Source organism: Dendrobium catenatum, unplaced genomic scaffold, assembly GCF_001605985.2.
Source record: "Dendrobium catenatum unplaced genomic scaffold, ASM160598v2 fragScaff_scaffold_695, whole genome shotgun sequence".
NCBI classification, from domain to species: Eukaryota; Viridiplantae; Streptophyta; class Magnoliopsida; order Asparagales; family Orchidaceae; genus Dendrobium; species Dendrobium catenatum.
The window spans coordinates 1-20658 of NW_021319157.1; the positions used below are offsets into that span (position 1 = coordinate 1).

The 20658-nt window shown below is 35.2% G+C and overlaps 1 protein-coding gene and 1 pseudogene across 1 annotated transcript; one reads left to right on the top strand and one right to left on the bottom strand.

Annotated features, from left to right (window-relative positions):
• Window positions 1-3343: 3343 nt before the first annotated feature.
• LOC110108275 lies at window positions 3344-16585 on the bottom strand. The gene is made up of 5 exons (XM_020838852.2): window positions 15697-16585; window positions 12782-12912; window positions 3879-3978; window positions 3655-3787; window positions 3344-3550 (listed from the first exon to the last, which is right to left on the bottom strand). Exons 1-5 carry the CDS (start codon window positions 16309-16311, stop codon window positions 3483-3485), a joined length of 1047 nt encoding a protein of 348 aa, XP_020694511.1. The 5' UTR covers window positions 16312-16585; the 3' UTR covers window positions 3344-3482.
• On the top strand, window positions 9652-12770 carry LOC110108277 (annotated as a pseudogene).
• Window positions 16586-20658: the final 4073 nt, after the last annotated feature.

Sequence of the window (20658 nt, forward strand, 5' to 3'; positions counted from 1 at the left end):
CCTGCAACACCTGTAGCATCATCCTCAAGTGCTCCCAGTGCTCCTCCTCTGTCCTGTTGTAAACTAGAATGTCGTCAAAGAACACCAAGACAAATCGCCTGAGATAAGGTATGAAGACCTTGTTCATGAGTGACTGGAATGTGATTGGTGCGTTAGTAAGGCCAAAAGGCATCACTAGGAACTCATAATGCTCTTTGTGAGTTCTGACAACAATCTTGGGCACATCTTCCTTCTTCATTCTGATCTGAGATATCATGATTTCAGGTGAAGATTACTGCCCCACTCGGCTCATCCAACAACTCATCAATCACTGTTATAAGAAACTTATCTAGCACAGTCTCCTTATTTAACGCCATGTTGTTCATACAAAACCTCCAGCTGACAACTTTTTTCTTAACCAAAAATACTTTACTAGAAAACGGACTAACACTGGCCTCATAATTTCTGCCTCTACCATTTCTCTAATCAACTTCTCAATCTCATCTTTCTGAAATTGAGGATTGTGCTATGTCCTGACGCTGATGGGTGAAACACCTTCCCTCAAGGTGATAGCATGCACCTGCTCCCTTAGTGGTGGCAATCCCTAAGATGGCTGAAAAACTTCATTGAATTTCTGAATCAGTGGTCGTACTAAGAGAGGTATGTCCCCTCCCTCCTGTAATCTAACTCCCTCTAGTCTGTACAGCTCCACCAGAAAACCTTTCCCAACCTCCTGTATACATCTCACCATGTTATTGAGAGATATCATGGCTTTGAATAGCCCTGCATCTCCCCTTATCACCACCTTTCTTCCATCCACCATCAGTTCCATCGTGAATGCCCCCCAATCATGGTTTAAAATTTCGCAATATGAGGCTCGCCTTGAGGCCCGCCTTTAAGCAATTCAAGTAAAAAACGCCTCGAGTTCCTTTTATGAGGCTTGCGCCTCAACTTAGTTGAGGCCCGCCTCGCCTCACGCTATATATATTAAAACTTACATAAATCTTAAAGTAAATGCCCGACATTGGACTCTACAGGAGAGGAGGAAGGGGAGAGAGCAGTTCAACATAATGATGATTCAAATAAAGAACCCCTTAGTGATGACAGTGCTGATGATTTTTGAGTTCTTATGTGATATGTCATTGCTATTTATTTTTGAAAATTTGAATTATATGTTAATGAAATGAATATTGGTATTTGGGAAAGATAGAATTTTGAGTTGAAATATATTTCATGTTGTCTTATTATTGGGATATTTTAATTTCACTTCATATCTTATGTTTTTTTATGTTTTATATTATTCACTCATTAGTATATAAAAAAATTATCATTTTATGTTTACGAAATCTTTTGATTTTGAGGCTTACGCCTCAAAAAGCCTTGAGGCTTACGCTTCGCCTCACGAATGAAAAACTCCTCAATACCCGAATACGCAATTTTAAACATTGCCCCCAATTGACCTTTGTGTCCATCTCTTCCTCAAGCTCTCCCTCACCTCCCTTGTCATCACAGACGGTGAGAACCTAAAGAGTTCAATCCCTACACTTATGCCCAGGAGTATAATTCTCATCACACCTGAAACATAACTCCTTTGCCCTCTTCTCCTGCTTCTCTTTCTCCGCCAACCTCTTGAAATTCCCCCCACTTCCTCCTCCTGCCTTCTCCCTAGTGGTCTCACAAAATCCTCATGTTGTCGGATATTTGGGTGCTAAAAGAGTGGTCATCGTCCTGTAAGAGCTACTTGAATTGCTGCTTCTGACTCCCCTCTCATGATACATCTGATTTTCCACCAGCTGTGCCAACTCCATGGCCTTTCCTAAGTCACGAGACCTCATGACCTTCACTGCTGCTCTGATCACTGATTTAATCCCCTTTAGGAAGTTCCCCTGCAATGTTGTCTTTGAAAATTTCTCCACCCGACTGGCCAGATGCTTGAACCTCTTCCGATAGTCTGCCACTGATCCATCTTGCACTAGTGCAAATAATTGCTCATAGAAATCTCCTCCCTTGTCGGTTTAGAAACGTTATATTAAACAATCATTGAACTCTCTACAGCTCCATAGGGGTCTCCTCTGGTCTCTCTACTGATACCATGACAGCATCTTTCCCTCCAAACATAAGCCTGCTACTATTAACTTCTCCTTCGTCAACCCATTGACGACGAAGTACCACTCCACCTTATAAATCCACCCATGTGCGTCCTCCCCTTCAAAAATGAACATCTTCATCTTCCTCGCCTTCTGATCTCTCTGTTTCTCTTTATTCCTCCATAGTCTCCCCTTTCGCAAGTGCTTGGCCCTCCCCAAGTCTCCCGATCGTCCCTTGCCCTTTCATACCCAAAACCTCATTCACAATACCCTCTCCTTTCTTCGAAATCAACACCTCGACGGCCAAAATATTCCTCTTTGCGCTCCCATTCAGCATCCCTTTGCTCCTGCCCCTCATACCCATGGTTTTCCCCATACCTTCCTCCTCTATCCTTCCTCTGGAAAGGCTTCGGATGGGGTCTTCTTCTTTCTCCCTCTACGATCTCGACCTCATCCTCCTTACGAATTTCAGAATTTGTATTCTTTCCTTCTACCTCTTTTGCCGGTGAAGTAGTCGTTTAGATGTGGAATTCTAACATCTTCTTCATTATGTCCCGTAAGTCAGCTACTTGCTCTTCCATGGAGAAAATTTTGTCCTCCACCGTGGTCTTAATTTGGTTCATCTCCCCTTCAAGTCTCTCCTCCAGTGCATCCACTTTCTTGGCCACTATCGATCCCCGGATTTTTGTAGATTCAAAAATCTGGATTTCGCCCTCAAAAACAGCAATTTTCTCCTTCACCAGCCTAAGAACAGCCGCTGAAATTCACCAAAACAGCCCACCAATTGTCCCAAGATTTGCTATGATACCAATTTGATAGGAAATACTTGAATATTTCAAGTAAACCCTAACAAGATTGATAAAAATCAGCATGAAAAACTCACCAATTCCAATGAAAACAATTAAAAACAGTAGATTTTATTATAGAAATCAAATCAATGGAAAGAAACAAAGCAAGATACAATTGATCCTCAATATGAGAGGAGGATTGTTCTCTCCCAATCTCTAGATGAATCTAGAACCCAAGACGCCAAGAAGAAACTCCAAGATAACACAATAAGCAAGCATGACCCTAACCCTAATCTCTCCCTCATACTTAAAGCATACAATTAATCATTAAAACAAAAAGACCCAAAAGCCCATGTCGCCCCCTCTCTCTCTCTCTCTCTCTCTCTCTCTCTCTCTCTCCCCCCTTAGAAGGGGCCGGTTGGACCGATCCACTAGGGACCGGTTTAACAATATCATATAGAATCACACAACAATGTAAAACAAATGCTATTGCAGTAAAAATAGAATGGCAAAGGATATGAGCATATAATTGTAATCTGGTCCTAGGTTCTTCTAAATTCATTTTCATGCTCTAGTCAAAAACAAAAGAAATTCAAGAAGAAATTATGATCAATGTAGTTGTGCAGACTTACCAATATATGCGTTCCCCACTGTCTAGTTTAGTCCTTGGTACAACCACCATATCTGATTTTATTGCTGTACGAAAAAGAAAAATTGTACTAAGACTATAAAGCCATCATTAAAAATACAATAAAACGAATAAATATCAATAACCTGCAAGCTTTCTAACCCAAATTTACCTTGAATCCTTGATTCAACTTCAATCTCTGATTTATGCTCCTTATCTATAAGCCGGAGGATAGGTAAAGCTCTATGCAAAAGATAGAGCAAATGCTGCAATCTGGATGTGTCATCCAGTTCTTTTCGGCTAAACTACATCATATGCAATAGGTCCACATAAAGAAACTATTGCAGACCAAGCCAAGCATAATAAGAGAGAAAAAAAAAAAAGAGATTAAATTACCTTAAAATCAAGGAATACACGCAAACATGCCTTGCAGTTGCAGTTACCACGACAGAATGGGCAAGCAACTTCAACATCCACTGTAGTTTGTTCAGGGTACCTAATACATCCAAGTAATTGATTTTTTAACAAAGAGGCAATATTGCATTTGTATTAGTACTTGTAGGAAATAAGTAGAAGAGAAAAAGGAAGGAAGAAAAGTGGAATACTCCACTACCAAAACATGACACTATTTATAGAGTTTTATAATAGGAAAACATTAAGAATTAAAGCACAACTTATTAAGAAAGAAAAGAAAAAAAAATCAGCAGCATTTATATTTAAAAACTACTAACTATAGATGATAGAATCCCAAAGAGATAAATAGTAGACAGCACAGCAAGTGCTTTGCAATATCCAAAGCAGCCTAGTCAGCAACCAAAGTGTTGTCCAGCCTCCAAGACATAAACTGAGGGCCAACATTGCACATTCACTGCTGCTCAGTTAATGAACAGTTCTACTACCAAACATGATTGCCCTAACAGCTCCAGCAAGCAAAGATTTATGCCCTTGGAAGGAACTTTTATTTGGTCCGGTCACCTGACGTAGCTCTACGTTCGGACGTCAGCAAAATAGTGCCACGTGTTCTCACTATTTACCGCACGGCCCGACAACCCCGACCCGGAACAAAGACGGGATTGCCATGTTCGCGTGTTGCTAGGTATCGCTCGGTATTTGCACGGTATTTGCTCAGTATTGGTCAATTTTGCTCGGCAATAACGAGAAATACCATTCTATGAAGACCAATACTGAGCAATACCGACTCGATATTGCTCGGTATTTCTCGATATTGGTCTTCACAGAGCGATATTTTTAATTATTGCCAAGTAATACCTAGCAATACGCGAATATAGCAATCCCGGGTCAAGTCGTCGGGCCGCGTGGTATTGACTAAGACCACGTGGCGGCATGTTATTAGCGTCCAAACGTAGAGCAACGTCAGGTCACCTGACCTAATAATTGTTCCCTTGGAAGACCCATTGTTGACCTTGTTTTTCTCAAAATCCCTAGGTCAAAGGGTTAAACTGGTTAAATTGACCAAGCCAGGCCCCAAGACCCCTCCCATTCAATTCAGTGGGTCCAAGCCAAGTCTGTTGAGCCCAGACCCGGGCCCTAGGTCAACCTGGTTGACCCAAATTGACCCAAACTTCTCCCACTTGATTTCAAATCAAATCCTTTGCTTCTTGGCTCAATCTCTTACTCCCCCTAGATTCATTGGGTCAAACCAACCTTGTTGAGCTTAGGCCAAAGCCCTGGGTCAACCTGGTTGACCAAGTCAACCCAGGTTGACCCATTAAGCCATATGGAGCCTAATCCAAGTCCTAACCTATCCCAATCCACCTTGGGCTCAATCCATTATCTTTTGGACTTGATTGACCAAGTTGACCAAGTCAACCCTTGGCTTGGTCAACCCAAGTCAACCCTTAGGTCAAATTGACCTATATAAGTGAATTAGAGCCCTTTAATGTGTTTAATTGATTCTTATTCATCCTTAGACTCAAACCACGGCCAATTGAACATTATATCCTTCACAATCAAGTCTTGATTCAATCTAGGCCATCCACTAATACCCTAAGGCTATAAATAAGAGAAATTAGGGTTTATTTTGGATCTTTTGCTCATAACTCTTTCCCTAGAGTCTCTTAACCCGAGATCTTTCGTGTGAGAGCTCTACTTACTCCCATCCTCCTTCCCCAAGTGAAACACGCCGCCAAGACCCTGCCGGCAACAAGTTTCCTACGACCTAAGGCTTAAATCGTTCCAAGACCGATTTCCGACAATCAAGAGCTTGTTTGGTTGCAGTTTCAACTAGAAAAATATACGAGGACAATCTACAATCTCAACCGTATAAAGAACTTGAAGATCCAACAGTGAAATTCTCCAAAAACCCTAGAACTAGGCCACAACACTTAGATTAAAATAACTTTTTGTATATCGCGTATTAGACCGTGAAAACGGTCCCTCGTGAATACTCATCATGCATAGACACTACGTTTAAAATTTCATCAAGTTAGGTCCACCTGATCGAGAAAAAACTCCAAAAATCGCTTTAGGGTTTCGGGTTTCGCACGTTGTTAGCTTGGGGAGATCAGGACCGTTGATCCCGTGATCAACAGTCACGATTCCGCCATTCCGCCGTTCAGATTAACCGTGGATCTCAATCCCGTTATTCCGTAAACCATCCGACGAGATCACGATCGTTGGTTTCAAACCGCGGGCAGTCAGACGACTGCGAGCATCGTCCGACGTAGTTAATGATCCCGGCGATGAATCCGGTGCCGCGGCAATCATTGCCAATGATTGCGCGGTGGCTCAATCATTCACAATGACTGCCCGAAATCGCGGGACGAATACGAGGCCGCCACACGTTGTTTCCGCCGCCGGTTTAATTAATATAAATTTTAAATTAATTTTAAACCTTGTTTTCTTCAAAAAATCATTATAAATTAATTATAAATCCAAATATGTGTAATATATTAAATTTTTCATAATTTAATTTCTTTTAATTTAAAATTAAAATTATTTTAAAATAATATATATTTTTGAAGTTGTTATAAAAAATTAAAACAGTTATTTTAATTTTTTATCATTATTATTATTTTAATGATTATTTTTCATCATATTATTTTATTTATTTATTATTGGTATAGCTTAAATCATATTAATTATTATTTATTACCGCTAATTATTACTTTATTTGTAAAATAATGTTTATTTATTTTAAAAAGCAGGAAGCTTGTTTTAATTATTATTATTCTGAAGAAATTATATTAATATGATTTTTTTAATTAATTTATAATTATCGTAATTAATTAAAAACTTAGAACTTAAATTTAAACTTTTTTCTAAAAAATTTTATAACTATTATTTTAAATATGTTTTGAAATATAAAAAAATTAATTTAGTTATTTAAGTTAAAAATTATTTAAATATTTTTTCCTATTTTAAAAACTATTTCTTTAATTAATTTTTAAATAAACAATTTAATTTTTAAAGTTTAATTAATTTAAAATTTTAATTATCTTTCAAATATAAAAAATTACTTTTCTTATTAAAATATTTAAAAATCAAAGAGGCATTTTCAATTATTTAAATAAAAATTAATTATTGTTTTTAATTATTTTTAAATATTTTTCATTATTAATTAATTTAGTTCATTTTAATTTAAATATTATTAAAATAGTTTCCTATTTTAAAATTTATTTCTTTTAATTAATTTTCTTAAAACCTATTTAATTATTAATTAATTAATTTAAAAATTAATTATCTTCAAATTACAAAAATTACTTTTCTTATTAAAATATTTTAAAATCATAGAGGCATATTTAATTATTATATTCTAAACTTAATATTGTTTTTTGCCTATTTTAAGTATTTTCATTTATTAATTTAATTACTTAAATTATGTGAATAAAATTAATAAAGTTTAAAATTCCATTTTTTATCCAAATTATAATATTATTTTATTAAAATTATTTCTAAATTCAAGAAATGTTATCTTTAAACTTAATTTGATTTAATAATTATTTTTAAGTAATAATTATTTTTATAAATTATTTTTAAAATAGCTTTTATTACTTTAAATTTTAAAAATTCATAATTATTTCATTTTAAATCCGATTTTAACGCATGATAACTCTAAATTTTCAAAAAATTATGTATTTTAATTTAAAAATATTTTCATATTTTAAATTTGTTTTTCAAACTTATTTCTTTACTATTATATTATTTATATTATTTAAATATTATTTAATTAAATAATATGTTAAATATTTTGAAATTAAAAATTTTTTTCAAACCTTTTTAAATCCTCGCTCGGGTGGCTAGTGAATCTCCTATATATTTATGTATGCCTATGCATTGAACTATTTTTAAATTATATTATGTTTCAAGCTTATATATCGATTATCGATATTTTGAAACTATTTTAAAACTACCTGTTTTAAATTCCCTATTTTTTGGGAGATCCACGTTGTAGAATTTTAAACATAAATTATACACATTGATAGCATTCATGGGGGAAAGATTAGTGGGTGATTGTGTTTCAATCATTTACTAATCGCATCGTAAAGAGTGCTTAATTAACTGATTTATCATTTTTTTTGCATGTGTAGAACGCACGAGCACTTAATTTAGGTCCTCCTAAATCTAAAGATTCAGTGTGTTTACTGTTTTCATGCACTTAGTTTAAACATATATAACGTAGCGACACCCAAGTACAATAATTAAGAACCCATCTAGCAAACTTAGAAAAATTCTATGAGCTATGGTAGATCTCTAAATGACTTGAAACCCTCAACATTTAAACTTAGTGACATCATAAACCCCTCAGAATTTTCTATGAATTTTTAGGAGCATTTAAACCCTTTAATTAACAAACCCTAATTTAACGCGTTAATTAGGCCCCGATAACTTCAGAAAATTCTAATAAATTCATTTTAACTCAAAAAATTACCCATAAAACCTTGAACTCTTAAGAATTTAACCCTTATTCTTAGATAATTAGGGTCCCTTAATTGGACCTCAATTTGAACTTTAATTTAACCTTAACTAAAATTCAACTTTTTGCCCTAATTAAATAATTAAAAATTAATTAAAATTTCAAATTTTCCTCAAACACTTGGGAACATTTTTTTAGGTCATTTATGACCTTTGGGAGTGTTTCAAATCAGTTTGGAGCTGATTTGGATCAAAATCCCTAAAATGACCCTCATTAAACAATTTTGATAATTCATCAATTGCCCGAAACTTCTAAAATCAATAACTTGGCCTAGAAAACTCCAAAACTAGTAAACTCAAAACCTAATTACTCCCCTTAAGGCCTAATATTTAACTAAAATGCTAGAACTCTCATATATAGCCCATTTCCAATAGTGACCTTTTGGATCCCCTTAGCCTGGCGTATAGGAAGACCCCGGATATTCTAAAATTGACTAATGCAACTTAAACTTCAATGATTACTACCCTAAACATTAAAATGGATCAACAAACTAAAAATGAACTAAACTAATCACAATTCATTAATATTTAAACTTCAATTAAAGCTTTCATTTTCAGACCTTCAACAAACTCGAACCTTAAACAACTTGGACTTTTAAGACTTGCGTCATTCAATAGGATTAGAATCCAGGTTATTGTCGGTAGAGCCTGGCCACTACTTTTCTACATACCCTGACTTATATTTATACGGCACTTGTCGTGGACTTTCTTTTCTTACTTTACTCTAAGTTGATTTATCGTTTACATTGATTGCGCATTAGAAATTGCATGTTTTTCCTAGGTTTCTTTTCTTGCATGTGCTTGGCTTGATTCGCAATAGGCTCCTTAGGATAAAAAATGTTTTATACTCTTAAATGATATTCAAAATTTTAAGAATTAAATAACTTAGAAACTTAACGACCTAGGGAATAGTCGGAATCATCCGGGATCGCATGCATATTTTTGTAATCTCTCTCCCTCCTAATAAGACACCTCCCCACCTGCGGGTAGAGTCCGGATAATCTGGCCTATGAGGATGAACTGCCGGACCTCGGGAGGCTTAGTCTTTTCTAAAAATTATTTTTATATAAGCATGTTTTTAAAATCTCAAGCATATATGATTTGGCCTTTTCAACTAGCATGCATTACATTAAAAATTAACTTAATTAAAATTTAATTGCATTAGCTCTAGAAGCATTCACCCTACATAAGTTCGGGGCCAATTAAGGGGCCCTAATTATCTTGGCATTAGTGAAGAGACATGAGATATCCAATCCGATCGTGGAGGGAGTTCAAAGATAGTTTATTAGAATTTTTCTGAACCAATCGGGAAGGAGAAAGGAGACTTCTACGAACAGTTCTTTGATCTGGTTCAGAAAGGGGCAGTGATGGATTATCGGGAGAGATTTGAATATCTTTCTAGCCGATTGGGGAGGCTATCTAAGACAATGTTGGAGAGGAATTTCATGAAGGGGTTGGACTCAAGCCAGAGATCAAAGCTGTTGTCTGGTTATTGAGGCCACGAGAGCTAGGAGTGGCTATAGAGCTAGCCCAGATGGTGGAGGGCAAAAACTCACTTGAGAGAAACAACAAGGCAGCAATCCGGGGGCTTCTCACCGGATGACGACTAGTTTTTTGGCAGCAAAGGTATGACATGTGCCCATTCAAAGAGAAGTACCCAAGGATAGGGGATTGGGAGCACAAGACAAGGGAAATTTCAAGCGGTTAACTAAGACAAAGGTTCAAGAGAAGCAGGCTAGAGGATTGTATTTCCCATGTGATAAGAAGTTTGCACCGGGCCATTGCTGCAAGGACCGTTCGCTGCAGGTACTTATAGTCTATGATGAGGAGGAGACTCTAAAGGAGGAGGAGCATTTTCACCTAGATGTTTCGGAGGTCTCCCTAAACTCATTAGTGGGTTTTACCTCAAATCACACCATGAAGGTGAGGGTACAAATAAAAGAAAATTTTGTGATAGTTTTAGTGGGCAATGGGGCAACCCACAATTTCATCTCCAACCAGGTGGTAGACCGTTTGGGGATGAAGCTGATTGACATGGGTTGTTTTAGGGTGATGATGGGAACGAGGAAGGTGAAGAAGAGTAGAGGTATCTGCTTAGGTTGATGGTGACACTGCAGAAGATCTGGGTGGGGAGGATTTCCTTTCCTTGAAGTTAGGGAGCACAGATGTACTTTTAGGTGTGAGTAGTTGCAGACCCTAGGGAAGACCAAGGTGAACTAGAAGGCATTGACTATGAAATTCATGGTGGGAGGGAGTAAGTTGAGGATCGGGGGGATCCTAGTCTGTCAAAACCCAGGGTTTCTCTTAAAACCATGGTAAGGGCAATTCAGTGTGAAGGAGTGGAAAAGCTCAGCAAAAAGGATGTACAGAAGATGCCAAGGGAGATTCTAGAGTCCAAACTTAGAAATTGGATTCACTATATGAGGATTGTTGTGAAACTGCTATTTGCTATAGAAAGAAAAATTTGCAATCAAATTGTTATTAGTATCAATGTTCTTAAGGATCGATGTTTGTTGAAGTAACAGCAAACAATGTGTTGATGCTTTTTAATTTTGGGGATGCTATAGCTAAAACCAAGATGTCACCAGAGAAGTTGTTTGTGCTTCTAGACATGTATTAAACAATGTGCGAGCTTCATTTTGAGATTGAAATGATATTTGAAGGAAAAACTTGTTCTGAAATAAGGGAGGGATGCTGCTCCCTGCTCATAATCTTTCAAGGTGCTTAGCCCAGACTGCTCAAGAAACTTTTGGTGATTTTCAGAAAGTAGTGGAAGAATATGCAACAAAAACTGGTGTGATAGATGGAACTGTGCACCCTCTGACTAGCTATGTGATAAACTATGTGAAATTTTTATTTGACCATCAATCAACTTTGAAGCAGATTTTTAGGAGTTTAAAAAGGTGGGAAAAGATTCAACTCCCCAACTGGCAACTATTTGAATTATGCAAGCTCTTCAAAGTAAATAGAACTGTAAAGCTCAGCAATATAAGGATCCTATGTTGACTTATCTATTCATTATGAATAACATCTACTACATTGTTAGATATGTTCGAAGATCAGAGGCAAAGGATTTACTGGGTGATGATTGGGATCAGAGCCACAGAAGAATTATGCAGCAAAATACAAATCAATACAAATGGGTAGCTTGTGCAAAGATTTTGCAGTCTCTTTCTGCTGAAAGCCAAAGTTCTTCTGGAGGTGCTATTCCTAGGGGAAGTCATGGGGGCAACAGTAGTGGAGTTTTAAGGGCAACTATAAAGGATAGATTGAAGTCTTTCACCATGCATTTCAAGGTTGGTGATAAAGTGTATTTGAAGATTTAACCTTACAAACAGAAGACCACAGCTCGAAGAAGAAATGAAAAGTTATTTCCACTGTATTATAGGCCTTATGAGGTGGTGGAGATGATTAGTGTTGTGACGAATTGTTCAAAGCTACACCCTACTTCCACCATATTGTCGTATTTCCATGTGTCCCAGCTGAGGAAAGTTAATGGCGACCATAGTCCATCAATGTGTCGATGACTTGATAGAATAAATGGAGGTAATCCTGGAGCCAAGGGAAGTGAAAGGAGTTTATTCGACAGCAAGAGGAGCTAGAGAAGTGTTGATCGAGTGGAAGGATCTGCCCAACTATAAAATAGCATGGGAATCGTACTACATAATTCAACAACAATTTCCTTCGTTACACTTTAAGGACAATGTGGCTCTTTGGGAGGGGAGGCCCCACTAGCAAGGACTGCGGGCAAGGAAAGGAGGATCCAAAGGGGAACAAATCCACCTTTAATTACTTATTATAGGAAACCAAAATTGAGGGGGAATTTGGAAAGTTGAAAGGGAGGCTGGTTTGAATTCAAATTTGGGAGATAATTAGGAAATATTTATTTAAGCAAAGGGGTCGATTTGAATTGAGATTTAGTATGGAATTAGGGAAGATTTATTTAAGGAAAGAGGACTATTTTGAATTGAGATTTGGGAGGGAATTAGAGAGGCTTATATAGGGATAATTAGGTTGTTTAATTCATTATGTGATTTGTGTGTTTGCTGTTTTTTTTTTTTTTTTAGTTGTTCCTAGCGGCGCCTAAGGTTTTTTGTGCCAATATAAAAAACTTTTTCGCTAATATTTGTTGTGTTTTCTCTTCGTTATTACTGTCTTTGTTTTGTGAAGATTAGATTCCTATGAGAAATTTAATTCTATAATTATAAGGGATAATTTATTTAATAAAGTAATAAATATAACTACAATAAATAAATCAAAATGAAAGTGATGCTATTCGCATAGATCTAAAGCAAGCTGCATGTTGTTGATTCTGATGTTACTACCATCAAAAACTAAGATATAAGACTTTGTTTTATATTTACCATTTGGCCACACAGGAATGGCAATATCGCTTGATCTTACAATTTGAGCAAATAACAACATCTTTCTCATAGCTATGCAGACACTGGTGGCACAGCAAACGCTTCTTCCCCATGCCCTGGGAGGCACTATCCTGAAAAGAAAATTTCTTGTTGGACATAACATGAATAAAAGCTGACTGATACGATGGCATATTTAAGAAATTAGAAAGAGCATGCAGCAAATCAAAGATAGTTGATGCAAACTAATTAAGCAATCAAAGTTGTTCGAACTAGGGATTTATCTTAAAGATTTCAACACGAAATGCTATAAATGAAATAAGCAAAATAAAAAAGAAGAAAGCTAGCAAGAACAAGTTTTTTTCTCCAAAATGGTCAGAATGCAAGAGCAAAGTTATTACACATTCTACCACACCATTCCACAACCTAATAAATAATCAGAACAACCCTTGCCGTAGTAATGCAGACGGCATCAACATCTAATGCCAGTTGCATTAACAAGTCAAAGAAATTAATTAGCATGCAAATAACAACCAATTTACAGGTGGATTACCTATTATTTAGTATTTATACAAGATGCATCGAATGAAATATCTCTAAATACAAACAATTCCGGAATCAATATAGAAGGGAAGAAAACTAAATTGTGTTTAGTTATAGCGCCACAAAAAAGGGTGAATTGGAGCACTTTTCTACAAACTCTTCCGATCACCCATGCAATTAAACACAATTAATTTAGACAAGTGCACAAGCATAAACTATTCAAAAGGTGATGTAAAGAAAGTGCAGGCAATCTAAAGTGAGCTTTTACTTGGATCTACACAACATTTTCTCACGTCCAAGTTTCTATACTCCTGCCTTAAGAATTCCAATAATCCCACCACTGCAACACTCGAGTGGAGTGCAATCACTCCTTTCAATCCGAAGTAACATTAGCTTATACACAAGTGCATCACTCCAAATCCCTACCTAGGATTTGATGTCTAAGAGATATGTTTTTAAAAAAGTACAATATTTAAGATGATGGGATAACACAATGCATTAAAAATTTGTAGAAATGAGGAGGATGGCTCAACAAATCCAAAAAACAAAGAACAAACAAAAATAAACAACACTCACAGTTCAAAAAGAGAGGTTTACAAGAGGAAAAAAAAAAACATTGAGAAGCAATGCAAATGTAAACTTGGATTCTTTAGATTGTTTAGAGTAGTCTTTAGGATAAACCAATATTGTGGACAAACATCCCGATAGACATCATACAAATTGACCTCTAGAAGCCCAAGAACTTCATAGCATCAAAAAAAATAATTAGTCTTTTCCCTTGACGTCATTTTCAAGACCATATATTTTGGTGTTTTGCAACATGTGTTCCTACGAAAAAGTGCCTTTGTTCAAAGCCTTCAAAAAATATATTGAAAATATAAAATTATGCCTATAAACAATACTTTGTGTATGTTTTTACATATAATATGATTCTAATTGGTGAAACATCAACTAAAATCAATTAAAAATTAGAAAGATAGAGTAAATGTTTTGAAAAATAAAGGCCTTAGAATAGAAGAATGATATCTAAGTATATCATATGTAATTTTAGTGGCCATGATACTAGCAATAATCATTCAATATTATTTGAAGATAAGGTAATACCTAAATGTAATATGTTTAAGTATCTTAGATCTATTACTAGAAGAATGGACATAGATAAGAATATAAATTTTATAGTTAAGGATGGTTGGAGGTGAAAATGTGTTGAAAGTTCTGTTTAGTAAGAAAATATTAAAGATGTTTAAAAGTAAATTTTATAAAATCACAATTAGGCAAACAATTTTGTATGGATGTAAATGTTAAACCGTAAAAAATTCACTGATATCAAAGTTGATTGTGGCATAAATAAGTATGGAGTGAAAATTTGGGGTGTATACCCCACTGGCTCACCCCACCCCAATGTGTTGTTCAATTGAGTGACTAAGTTAGCCCTTTGGTGTGAAGACCGGCTGAACCTGCAAGAACAATAAACGAGAACAGGGGAAGAGAAATAGCAGGGGAAGAGGGAAAGAAAGAGAAGAGAAGCCCGAGAGAGATAAGGAGGAAAATGAGATTTCTGTATTAACTTTTCTATCTCTTCCATCCATCTGCTAGGTGCTTAAGTAAAGGAAGCAAAAATAACTAACTTGCTGAGTTGGCCACTACCTGATAATAACAGAAAGCAAATAAAATAAAATAACTAAAGCTGCAGTAGAAGGTGGACGTCGGAGGTAATGATGGTGCCGTTGGGATGAGCACCCGTCCAATGAAGTGGCCACATCACCCTTCAGGCTTCAACCACTCTTTATTTTTTGACTTATGATTAAAACATTTGCCAAAAATAGCATTGGTAGAAGGAACCAATATATCAAGGGAGAAATTGGAAATACATGGATGTTGAAATCTTAGAAAGGCCGCCGGAGATGTTGCCAACTTGTCAGCAATATTTTGACTTATGAAAAAAACATATTTGAAAAATAGCAATGATAAAGAGCCAAAATATCAAGAGAGAAATTGCAAATACATGAATGCCAAAATCTTAGAAAGGCCGCCGGAGACATAGCCAAATTGGCAAGCAATATTTTGTAGATTTGCAACTAGTACAATCTAGAATAGAGTTTAAGATAATAAATTCCAATTTTATTTTAATCCACTCGTTCATAAAAAATCCTACATGCGCCCCTGGGCACAAAATGCTTCAAGTTTGTATCTAATATAGCAAAGCAACAGGGTACACTCCATTTTGTTGTTGTTCTTTTTTTAGATCTCTTCATGAGTAAATTGGTTAATAAATTCGAACACCCATGACATATTGACATGTGTTACAAAATTCCAAAAGCATAGAGGTTAAAAATAAGGACTTACAGCTAAGAAAAAAAAGAAAACTAACTCACAGTTGGCTCCGCCTTCGCTGTTCTACCTCCGCAGTCGTTATACTTTGACGGTGGAGACGTTTGCTTCCTTTCAACACATGGTCTCTTCTCAATCCGACTTGGAGCACAAGAATTCCCTTTCAAACTGGCGGATTCCTTCACCTCGTCCCCAAAGGACCTCTTCTTCTCTTCTTCTTTCCTATTTGCTACGACCTTCTTGCCCTCATCAAAATGTGATCTCCTCTTCTTAATCTGATAGAACAACAACATATCTTTCCCCTCCCTCCTCCCCTTTCTAACTACCCCCCTGGTTAAGAATTCCGTATCTGTCGATTCCACCAAGTCATCTTCGGCACCATCCTTCTCCCTTCGCTCGCCCTCCCTTCTCTTAGATCGGCCGGTCATCTTCCTCTTCTCATCCTCCGCCGATAGTACTCGCATCTTCTTGGTGCAGGCGCCAGAGGAGGCGCTACCCTCTTCTTCGCCAGCGAACTTCCTCTCCCTCTTTCTCTGATCCAGACGCTTCATCTCCAAGCTGTGCTTCTTGCAGAAGCGCTTTTCAGACGCCACCATCTCCATGCACCGACAGTCACCCTCCCCCTTCTTAGCGCACCTTTTTGGCGGCGTTAAATCCATCGATCCGGACAAGAATAGCACCGAATCCTGAATAAAATCCCGGCACAAGCCAACCTCTCCCGATCTCTGCGTCAGTGTGCTCTACTAGAGAGACGAAGCTCCTATCCTTCCAAATTTTAACAACAGCGTAGAGTATTGGAAGGAAGACTTCCGGTCGTCGGTAAATGCAGAAAATCCCTAGCTCCCTCGCCCCTTTTGTCGTTTCACAGAAGAAATAACAGCCGTGGCCAGTGAAAACTTCCGATCCACAACAGGCAGCTATTTTACCGTATAGAGCAATCAGATAGAATTGAGGCCGGCGAAATAGGAACGCCTTTAAAAGGCATAGCACGTTTAGGTTCGGTGGGCGACAAGATTTGGCCAATAGTAGATGTGAGTGATACTAACCAACATGGTGCACAAGGTATGCTTGTTGTGATTTCATATTTTTAATATAAAAACATCTAATTTTTATGGTTGTAAAATATCTTTTATTGTTAGGAAAAATTTTAATTATAAATTATTAATAATATGACAATAAAGATGGAAATTGTTTCTTTTCTAATTTTTTGCTAAATTATTTGGCATGAGTAGACATTGGGTTATTTATTGCAATTAATGTATTTAATGAAATATCATTATAAAACTTCCAATGAAAATGAATGTGTTTGAATGCAAATTTTACTGCATCAATAATTTCATCCATATGCATTTATAACTCGCTAATTGAAATTATTCACTAAGATTATATCCCCTCTTTTGTAGCACTTAATCATGATCATATGCATGTAAATACAATGCAACAATATGAGTACAATCAAATACTAATTATTTACTAATTTTGGTTAGAGACTAACTAATATGTGCATGATTGTGAGCCAACGAGCATTCCTTTAAATATTTTAGTTTGTGTTATCCTCTATTAATTTACGTGATTCACTAATTGAGAGTTATGAATATATGATTACTATGTCGATATACAAAGAATAACGACTTTGTTTACTAAGACAATTATATAGTAATAACGATATTAATTACCGTAAAAATATCGCTTTGATCAATATGCCTTACTTGTTTAGAGCATTATAGAATGTTTATTACTACTGATTCATTAATATTGTACATCTAATAAATAAATAAATAAAATTAATATTATACAGCTTTAGCGATATTGTTTTGATTCACTATCACTGTATAGATCTATTGTTAATGTACTGCACTACTTTTTTTTTTCTTCTTCTTCTTCTTTTCAAACTGTAATGCACTATTGTTACTACAACTAGCAATATTGATACATAAACTATACTTCTCATACTATTATTGATATTGTTTTTGATTCATTAATACAAAAGCATGTGATATATATATACTTAGCATGCTAGATACTAGATATATTGAACTCATAATTTATATATTGAATTGATGCTGATATGGAATGACTTATGGAGCATGGAATACATTGTTATTGTCACCTTTATATAGTTTTTCTACATTGATACAATTTCATTGTTTTATTGAATTAGACTCTATACCAATTTAGTGGATTGTTGAGTTATAAATTTTGTTGTTTCTTCTTTGTATTATTGTATTGATTTCTCTATCGTATTGGTTTATTGTCTACTGACTATTCTAATGCTTATTATTACCACATTTGAGTTTTACTATTTTTTGCATTAATTCAAGATTATATAAATGTTACATCTACGATTTGTCTAGTGACATATATATTGCTCATTTGTTGTAGAATCTGGTTACTTGGTGGGCTCTTGAGTGTGGTATAATGATTTCATGTCAATGCAAGAGAACATGGGTGTGAAATTGATCAGGATACTTCAAATTCATGTTATTGTTATTTTAGCTATTCTTGTATACTCATGACATAGTAGTTATGATATAATTATATAGATTCTAAGTAGTGTACATAATTTTTAAGGATACATATATATTGTTGTTTTGATCGATAGTTTTATTTATGTTAATATTCATGTAATTTTGATTGTTATATATTAAAAGATAAAAGAATAATTCTTCCAAATTAAATTATGGAGCATCGTGCATAAACATTTAAAATGATATTCATGCTCACACTATTCTAGCAAAACATTTGTTTATCAATTTATTCAAATATTCAAAAAAGAATAATAACAACTTAGATCCTTTCTGCTTGGTGAGAAAGATGTGAAGCTAGATACAAAAAATATAATTTTGGCGAGAATGAAGTCACAACTGGAGGAGAGTCAATGGATGGAGTTATAATAACACCTAATTTGACGCCATTGAGTTGGTATTATGGTTTATCAATAACATTATCATTGATTTTTTAATAATGTGATGACACTATTGTCATCTCCTTTAATGATGGGAGTATGATCATTGATCTGAAGTTTGTGATACAAACAAATAATGTCACTCCCTTATACTAGACAAAAAAGCACTAAAGAGGAGTAGGAGTCTACAAAGATCGAGAACTAATGATATTACCATTAGATGAAGAACTACTGTAAGTGATTAGCCAATAATAACAAAGGTAGTGGTATGATATAACAAGTCAAATGGATGAGAAATCCCCTTAGCAGCTTCGAAGTCTTAGGAGCAATGTTTGATAAACTAATGAAGATGGATATAAACATTTAAGGATAAGTTAATTTTGATTGATTGAAGTATCCATGAACATGCATTAATGGAGGTTGGTAAGTGTTAGAGAACTAAACCTCTCTCAACTCCTCGATTTCATACTCTTCGTCTCAAACTAAGTGTCATACAAGATCCATTAGTTTGAAGGGGGATGCTAGAGAACTGTACCTAATATACATCATGTGTATTTACTTTATGGCATTACTGTAATTAGCTTTGCATAGACCTCCAGGCGGACAGCCTAGTGAGTTATATATATAGATAGGTCTCTGTACTAATTAGACAAGATTGGAAATATATTTTTACACATTTTTTCCTCTGTCTCTGTTTCTTTCCCTCTCGATCAAGAACCACTCAGAAACCAAGAAGTGGGTTTCCACAGTAAGGATTATGCCAATGTTTGTCGTATGATAAAAAGCTTATCATCCAAGTTTGAAAGAATAAAAAATAGTTAGTTGAGCAACTACCTTAGAGCTAACTAGGGAAATTACCTATGAAAGAATGTAGGAGTTGAGTTGGATGCCATAGGAACTACTTGGCCATTTTAACTAAAGAAAGGGGCCTCAAGTCATTCGAGCTTTCTTGATATGCGTCCAACACAGCTAAAAAATTTCTAACATTAGAGGAATTGGAGTCACATTGGGGCAATAGTTATTAGTGGGGAACTATTGACCCAATGGGTGGAGTGACAATTTGGAGATTAACATGGGTAGGTGTCATCTAGTGGAAGAAGTCCTTAATAGATATGGGCATCTTGAGGTATGATCCAACACTACGAAAGGTTCCCATTAGATGGATTAACATAAAAAGCACCAAAATTTAATAGATTAACATGTTGCTTTATCCAATAAAATCATGTCTACATTTTTGCTGATATGTACGGCATATTATTTTTTATGTGCATTCATTAATGTATATATAAGAAGTCATTGGTTCTTTGATTCATATGAGTTTGGTTGCATCTCCTTCAATGGGATGAGATCGACATTTAAAATCACAAGTGCAATCTATTTGTAGCTGCAAATGACATGGGTTGCGATAAAAGGGCATTCCCGGTTAAAAGAATATACCAAATTGTTGAGTCATGAGTGCCACCTTAAAAATAATTGGCATATGATAATTTTTGTGGGGACTATGATCATCCTGAATGGTCGTCAAGCAAATGAGGTGATAATGTCTTGATAGTCACAAGGAGGACCATAAAATCAATACTTAGCATTTTAATATGAGAAGATCTAAGAATAAAATATGATGGGATGCCTTTATATTTGTCATACAAATCATGATGATTTTCATTTAACACAGAAGATTCTCTGATACATATGGCATATTTAGAAGGTTATCCTATCATATGTCTTGCATGATAATGTACTACTTTAAAATATATTTTGATAAAAAGATAAAAAAATAGCAACTAAAAATCATTTGATTGACATATAATTTAATGTACTATATATATTAAAATTTAAAAAATTTTCAAAATAGTCCTGAGGCTATCTATGTACGATCAATTTAATCTCATAGTATCTTATGTTCCATTTCAGTCCCACTACTATATAAAATTAATCATAAATAATCACTCATATTATAATTGTGATATAAAATTGATTACAATTTAATTTAAAAGAAAAATTTTGAATTAATTTTATATAATTGAAAAAGTAAATTAAAATAATATTATATTTTGAGATTAAAATAATTTTATATAAATAGTAGGCGACTGTTTTAAATTTA